An 8,125-nucleotide genomic window follows, 5' to 3' on the forward strand; every position below is an offset into this window, starting at 1 on the left:
GTAAGAGGCAAATCAAATGAATGTTAATTTTGGCTGGAGTCGCAGCTCGTGACATCTGAAGGTTCTCCAGTCCATAAAGAAGAACACGTGACCTCCTGTATATTATGAGCTGATATTAAGAATATTATGCCCCCCCCCCCCCCCCTCCCCTGCAGGAAATCGAGAGGCTGGAGAGTGCGCTGAACCAGAGCGCGGAGCGGTGGCAGCTTCTGTGGGAGAAGGCGAAGGCGAAACTTAAGGAGGACACACAGATGGAAAATGTAAATATCAGGAGGGGGGACGGGGGCTAAAAATCCTTGGGGGCGCTGCGTCGTCTACATGGAATAAAATGATACTTTGTTTTTTATTATTAGATATTTTTTATTTTTCATATTACATTTTTATTTCCATTTTTTTTACTTTATTGAATTTTTTTGCCGTAATTTTCAACTTTTTTTGTGCAATTACAAATGTCATCTTCATTTAAATTCTATGGCGCTTACATTTAATTGTCTTAACGTGAACAATCTGTTTTTGTTTTTTATGTAAAATGCTCCAAAATTCTGCACTGAATATTTTCTCTGTATAGTGTCTGTAGGGGATGTGGAGCTCCAAAATTAAATGAAGCAACTCAGGCCGCCTGCGGTCACCACTAGGGGGAGCTCAGGAGCTTTATACATACAGTTATACATTAAACTCAATATTGACACCGTATGCAGTGAGCTCCCCCTAGTGGTGGCTATAGGCAGGCAGAATGTTATCATTTAAAGGGGTGGTCCAGAACAGCGCCACCGTTGTCTATGGGTTGTGTGTGGTGTTACAGTTTAGCCCCCTTGAAGTAAATGGAGCTGAGCTTCAATACCACACTCAGCCTATGAACAGCATGAACTATGCAGGGGATTTGGAGCTTTGTATCAGAAAAACTGAGCTTTGCTGCTATAAAGATGTAATAAAAAATGAATCCGCTCCAAATGTTGGACCTAAAGATGACATGATGATAAAGGGTGGACATTCACTTTAAATAGACATTTTTGGAGCGGTTTTTCTATGGACACTAAAAAACCGCACCCTTTTTACGCAGCGTTTTTTTAAATGCCCCGCCTGAACTAAACGCAGTTTTTCCCATTGATTTCAATGGGCAGATGTTTGTAGGCGGTCGGCTACCATTTTTTCAGGCGTATCTCGAGGCATTTAGCTCCCTATATACGCCTGAAAACACTGCGTGTGAACGTACCATAACCGTGTGCGCAGGAGCCGGGAGCCTTCACGTGGCGGTTTCTCCCGCTCGCTTCTTGGCTCTGGTCACTGACGTTCTCTCTTTTCTGTGTTGTTGGTTTATAGAGGAGCCCGACCAGCCTGATGTCCGCCAACCTGCAGTCCTATCAGAAGACCTCCATGGTGCATCTTCCAGACAGCGGTTTAGGACACGACCAGAACATCACATCTTCACCCTCCAATGGGGTGGACCGGAGATCGGCAACGCTATACAATCATTTTACCTCCAAGAATGAAGAGAACAGGTGCGCAAATCCCCGACATCAAGCAGAATATTCACCTGTAACAATCAGGTCCCGGCTCCAACCGGGAAACGTCGGCGAGGAGTCTGGACCTCGTCTCCATGTTTCTTCCCACGCTCCAAAAATGGATTCCTTGCCGGGTTTTCCATCCCTGTGTGAAGGGTTATCTCCATCTTATAAAGTGATTGCTGCTTTCTGATTGGTGTATGGGTTGGAGGGGCTGCAGTTCTCGTACAGTGCTGCGTCTTCTTCCCTGCACAGCGGAGCTGCCGGCTACACAGGGATCTGCAGCGCGGCCGAATATGCACGGAGGCCGCCTCGTTCTCAGGATCAGGGGGTTCCAGAGGTCGGACCCCCCACTGATCAGAAACTGATGGCATATCCTGTCCATATTCTCTCTCTTTATAAGATGGGAAGATCCACCTTTTATATATCATTGAGACATGTCAGAAAACGTCATCTTCTCCCGGCGCCTTCATCTTCTCCCGGCGCCTTCATCTTCTCCCGGCGCCTTCATCTTCTCCCGGCGCCTTCATCTTCTCCCGGCGCCTTCATCTTCTCCCGGCGCCTTCATCTTCTCCCGGCGCCTTCATCTTCTCCCGGCGCCTTCATCTTCTCCCGGCGCCTTCATCTTCTCCCGGCGCCTTCATCTTCTCCCGGCGCCTTCATCTTCTCCCGGCGCCTTCATCTTCTCCCGGCGCCTTCATCTTCTCCCGGCGCCTTCATCTTCTCCCGGCGCCGTCATCTTCTCCCGGCGCCTTCATCTTCTCCCGGCGCCTTCATCTTCTCCCGGCGCCTTCATCTTCTCCCGGCGCCTTCATCTTCTCCCGGCGCCTTCATCTTCTCCCGGCGCCTTCATCTTCTCCCGGCGCCTTCATCTTCAGACTCTGAGCTCATTCTATGTCCGAGTCTGTCGTGGAAATATCCCATTCACTGCAATAAGGCTGAAACCCATCCTAATACTTCTCACAGCTGAGGGTTTGTTTTGATTGTATCCAATCTAGATAATCCTCTATGAGCTAAACACATTCATATAATAAATCTCACTCCTGTGCTGACAGTTTGTTACAATGTATCAGTGCAGGTAAAATGTATCAACCTGGAGTCCAGACTGTTTAGATCACAGAGGATTGTTTAGACTGGATACAAATGTAGCAAACCCTCAGCTGTGAGAACTATTAGGACTGTACATGTTTTTAGATTCTGAATGTAGACAAGAATGTTCCTATTCACTGACAGCAAGCAGGGATCCTAAAAATAGTGTTTAAGCAAGGTCTTTTAAAAAAAATAACTCTATAGTTTGATAACTTTTGCAGATTTGTTGACATTATCCTGGGATCCTCTTTGCCGTGTATGAACCTCCAGATATATTGTGTTCGGTGCTCCCGCTGCAGGAGAGGCGCCCGCGTTGTACAGTTGTCTAGAATACGGAACTGTCTCCCTGCGGCCTCTGCGGCACATTTAAGCTTCAGGTGGCAGCGCCAATCATGATATAACTGGAGGAACTCTTATGCCAAATGCCTGAGAGCCTCCCTGGGGCTGCGGCCGCCGTCCGCTCCCAGTATCACTCTGCAGACTATCGCTCTGTCTCATCAATGGGCTGTGAGTACATTGATATTGCAACCTCAGACTGTCTCTTCATCCCCTGCAGGTCATTTGAAGGCATCTTGTATAAGAGAGGGGCGCTACTGAAGGGTTGGAAGCCACGCTGGTTCGTACTTGATGTCACCAAGCACCAGGTAATACAGACACGCTATTGTATTTGCTTCCAGCCAGGTCACAGGCAACGTCCTAGCCGCACTGTGGCCCATTGATGCAATGGTTGAGGGCCGCTGGGGCTGTGAATGGCCACGCTACAAGCAGCGCAAGAGGAAACAGAGTCCGAGTCTCCTCCAATAATTATATTCTGGATAGAAAATCAATTTACACATGAAACATAAGAATCGCTCAGACCCCAAAATCAAGAGTCTCCAAAACCGGATATTCTCACTTTTTGTGTGAAGTTTTTTTTTTTTTTATCTGTGTTCATAAAGTTCAGCGTTCCTGAAGTTCACTGCAGCTCTGTCGTTTCAATGTCTCTAATAAAACTTGGCAGTCGTGACCTTTCTGTTACTGGATGTTCTCTGTGGGATGGATGAATTCGAGGCCTTTTACTCACTGCGCTTTTCTTCCTTCCTTACAGCTCCGATACTACGACTCCGGGGAAGACGCCAGCTGTAAGGGACACATAGACCTCGCAGATGTGGAGACTGTGGTGCCTGCTGCGCCAACCATAGGAGTGCCAAAGCACGCGAGCGACAGAGCTTTCTTCGATGTAAGTAATGAATCTAATAAGTGATGGATACAGTGATAACTGTATCCATTGTAGACAATACTCTGTAAACTAAACCGCCTGGACTCCAGACTGATACATTTTACCTGCACTGATACATTGTAACAAACTATCAGGGCAGGAGAGAGATTTGTGCTTCTGATGTGTTCATCTCACAGAGGATTGTCTGGACTGGATACAATTGTGACAAACCCTCAGCTGTGTGAGCAGGACTAGATTTTGAGCCTTTGAACGTTAAACATGTTGTCATTCACTGACCGCAAGCTGAGATCTTGTGTATATAGTGATAAATTGACACAAAAGCTATTAGAGAATTGCAGAACTTTTCATTACACTGATTACAATATACAATACTGGGCAATCCCTTTAATTTGCCGTTTCTTATCCCGCTCGACCACGTTATAAATCACTTTCCATATGTTTTCCTGACGATTGTAACATGAGCTTGACGAGGCGAAAATATGTGAGAATGAGAATAGAAATGCAGCGCTGAGATCAATTACCGTCCCCAAAACAGAGACAAACTGACAAATGTGAAGCAGAATCCTCCGCGCCGGCCGCCCTGCAGAGAATAACAAACCCGTTATAACACGGAGGAGGGGAACCGCCACTCACCGCTCCGCGACCTTTATAAACGACGTGGTCTGGACCGTATGACCAGAGATTCTCCACGATGTCCCTTTTCATGACCTTCAGTCTTCCCAAATCTTATCCCTGCGATCGTCTCTGTCCATTTTGCAGCTTGTCCTCTGTTCCCTTCAATTCTTCCGAGCAGAGTTGTCTAATCTAATGAGCCACGTCTTCTCGTAATATGTCCAGGATAAAATATGACTGATAGTTTGTTCTTCTAGTGGGAGATAGAGATGATTGAATATTAAACTTACGGCCACAATAGGGGTGAATTGAATTTAGGGAGTTTTTTCAGCTTCAGGGACAGACTAAGTAGCTGATTGATGCTGGGACTTCTTACTAGGATAGGGGGAGAGAGAGCTGCATCATGCGGTGTCTGGACACAGAGCTGTTCACCCATCTGCTGCAGAGTAGTACCTATAATCATTACCTGCAGTTTGTGTGTTTATCACCCCTGTACCTGTCATGTGCTGCTGGTAACAGACTAGGATTTTGGGGACTGATGAACATGAAGGCAGGGAAGATGGGGGGGAGGTAGTTGGTTGCACCTTCCACAGGACGGCACATTACTCTGCATGCGGCCCATCAACTGTGGTGAACTTTTATGTTACATTCCGGAACATTCCGTGCTCATCTTTCCTGCCCGGTCGGCGGCCGAGACAAACAAGTTCACAGCGGACAGTCTCCTAGTATGGACACAAGAAGGATGTAAAGCAAAAGGCAATGTTACTGTGTAATTAGAAGCAGAGAATAAAAAAATACATTCCTTCTGGATGCCGACATGTTATAGCTCCTTTCCAGATGCCATCTGGAACCTGGAGAACCGTTGGGTGGGGCCGAAAATTCCAGCCCACGACATCATCGTCCGCTCGGGAGAAAGCAGAAATAGAACCGTGACTATAGAAACAGCGTGTTATACACAATGCGAGGGGTCACGTGACCATTGTACACAACCAATGTCACGTCCCGACAGACAGAGATAGAGAATTTGGGGTTCCTAATTGGAATGTACTTGATCCACAGATGCTAAATATGACATCACCTGTTATTTAAAGGGAACCTGTCACCAGGACAGATACTTGTACATAAGGGCATGTAACACATTACATAATAACCCTGAACTCCCACTAAACGACCTCCTGTAGTAACCAATAGGGGGGCAGGAAACTAGTTTCTGACACATGCCCCTCCCCATTCAACAGGAACAAGACTGGTCACATGACGCACTAATCTGCAGCGCTAACTTCCAGAAACATGACGAGTTGCAAGGGCAGAGCTCACTATTCTGGGTCCCGGTTAATCATTTTAGGGGCTGCTACCCAGATGTAGTTCATTTTTCCAAGGACCTCATAGAAATGGCTGCTGACTTTGTGATAGGGGCCCTTTAAGAAAATCTATCCCTGAAGTGAAGCTTAAATACCTGAGATATAAAAATGACAAATACACAAATGTAGCATTCAGCACTTATTTCCAGCATTTTGAACAAAAAGTATTCAGGGTCTGGATGTGTTGCCTTTCTTAGGAGTAGAAGCAGAAGCTAGCTACTTCCTCCCTCACTACTGAACTACACTTCCCAGCATTCTTTGTTTTTTGATTAGGCTGTATATGAGGGTGTAGGCTCTGACCTATCTGACATTCCTGATGGCTATATAATATTTTGGCATGTGAATGGAAAGAATCTCTACTGTGATTTACTTCTTAGCAGAGCTGAGCAGGAAGGGGGTGACCAGGTGACAGAGACGCAAACTCCCACCCCTAAATATGACTGCAATTTATTAATATACAGGATATAGCTGCCTGAAAGTAACCATTACTAGTCGTATAAGGCCTCAAGGGGCAAATATCTGTCACTCGGTCACCCAGAGGCTCCTCCCCTCTATACCTTAAAGTAAGACTTTACATTTGCAGCGTTAGCCAAGACGCATTAATGCCAGGTTACATCTCCTAATTCTCTCCTTCCAGGTAAAAACCAGCAAGCGAGTGTACAATTTCTGCGCTCAGGATACACAGAGTGCCCAGCAGTGGATGGACAAGATACAGAGCTGTATATCTGACGCCTAGAAGCCCACCCACAGGAGTCGGCGGCACACGGGATGCCATTGGCCATATCTCCTCTTTATAGGAAGGACTGTCTTGGGGTTTTTTGGGGGTATTTTTGTTGTATATGTTTAAATGCCCCTCCCTTTCAGCCAGCTGACACCGTGGCAGCTGAGTCCTGTGCCGCAGCAATGCATTCTTACGCCACTTGGCGACTATTTTTCCGTTGGCGCCCCCTAACGGAGGTGTTTTTGGAATCTTGAACCATTTTTTTATTATTTTTTTAAACCGAGTAATTCTTATGCAGCTAAACCGAAACATTCCTAAAAATGTTTACTACAATAGGGAGGCGGGGCCAGAAGCGGAGATTAGGGGCGGAGCAAGCGGTAAGTCTGAGCGATTCAGGCCGAGCAGTTTACAGAACCCTGTACAGTTTGATATTTTTCCTCCTGTGAATGACATTTGCGCAGTATTTGGCCTCGTGTGTAGTCTCTATAGTGCGGTGCTTTTTATTCTTCTTGTATGGTGGTCGCAGTAGGACAGGGTGACGCACCCGCGCAACACTCCAAGGAGGGCGGAGCCCAGGATATCAGCCGCAGGGGGCGGGGCTAGCCCTCCTTATTGTACATAGATAAATGCACTACACATCGTATGCAAAGCACATGCACTTAAAGCTACAGGAAGGGCGTAATGAAGGAGCGTTCTGAGTCCGCCATGTACATAGTATGTCAGACACGGTCACTGGACACCCCACAGGCATTCCTCAAACAAGGTTTTTAACCACCCCCTTATTTTCTGTGTGTTTAGGCCCCCACCCCACAAAAAAAAGGATAAAATCCTCTGACCACTTGTGATATATTTTGGGGTAATTAGATTTTAAGCTGTTAATATGTTGATCTTTATGACCAGGTTTGTACTGTATATAAATAATTTTTGTATCTTCTGTCTGCTGCGACGCGTGTAAATTTACCTTCTCCTGCAGAAACCGCCATAAACGACTTCACCTCGGCCGGAACGGAGTCACAAAGAACCGAACCGATCCCTCATTTCACCCTGAAATCCAAAAAACTTCTGTCAAAAATTCTCTTCATCCGTCTCTTAGTTTGATCAGTTGCTGGGAAAGTTGAGTGACAACCAATATGGCTGCCATTACAGCTCCATTATGGGATGTCACCCAGCTTTCCCAGGCCTCTGAGCAACAAATCTGCCTATTTATGTGGCAATACAACCCCCAGCTCCCTGGTTGCTGCATAACGAGGCAGTTCTGTCTCCTGGGAAAGCTGGGTGACCGCCCCTATGGGAGCTGTAATCGAAGCCATATTAGTTATTACCCAGCTTTCCCAGATATAGATATAACTAAGGACCAGCTGAGTAGAATTCTTTTACGAGCGAGGGACTTACAAAACATTTCCAGTAAGTGTATTTTAGGGGAAAATGTTTTTAGAATGAATTTCTGACCACGTGAACTGGTGTCGTCTTCACCGCACAGTGCCAAAACCACAACTATAAATATCGACTTATGTAATAAACTTGAACGCCTCTGCTCAGTAGGAGATATCTATTTGTATTGGTTCTCCCCTCCCCCACCCGTGTCAGCTTTTTGTATCCCTCTGTAAGCGGTCACACGTGT

At 46.3% G+C, this 8,125-nt stretch overlaps 1 protein-coding gene across 4 annotated transcripts in view; it reads left to right on the forward strand.

Annotated features, from left to right (window-relative positions):
* SBF2 (SET binding factor 2) overlaps positions 1-7,891 on the forward strand; it is a 210,325-nt gene extending 202,434 nt beyond the window's left edge. For all 4 annotated transcript variants that reach the window (XM_075838160.1, XM_075838161.1, XM_075838162.1 and 1 more), the window contains 5 exons: positions 156-260; positions 1,321-1,499; positions 3,148-3,235; positions 3,679-3,810; positions 6,421-7,891. In XM_075838160.1, coding sequence (XP_075694275.1) covers positions 156-260; positions 1,321-1,499; positions 3,148-3,235; positions 3,679-3,810; positions 6,421-6,519 — 603 coding nt within the window. In that variant the 3' untranslated portion in view covers positions 6,520-7,891. The remainder of the gene's footprint in view (positions 1-155; positions 261-1,320; positions 1,500-3,147; positions 3,236-3,678; positions 3,811-6,420) is intronic.
* Positions 7,892-8,125: the final 234 nt, after the last annotated feature.

Source organism: Rhinoderma darwinii, chromosome 9, assembly GCF_050947455.1.
Source record: "Rhinoderma darwinii isolate aRhiDar2 chromosome 9, aRhiDar2.hap1, whole genome shotgun sequence".
NCBI classification, from domain to species: Eukaryota; Metazoa; Chordata; class Amphibia; order Anura; family Rhinodermatidae; genus Rhinoderma; species Rhinoderma darwinii.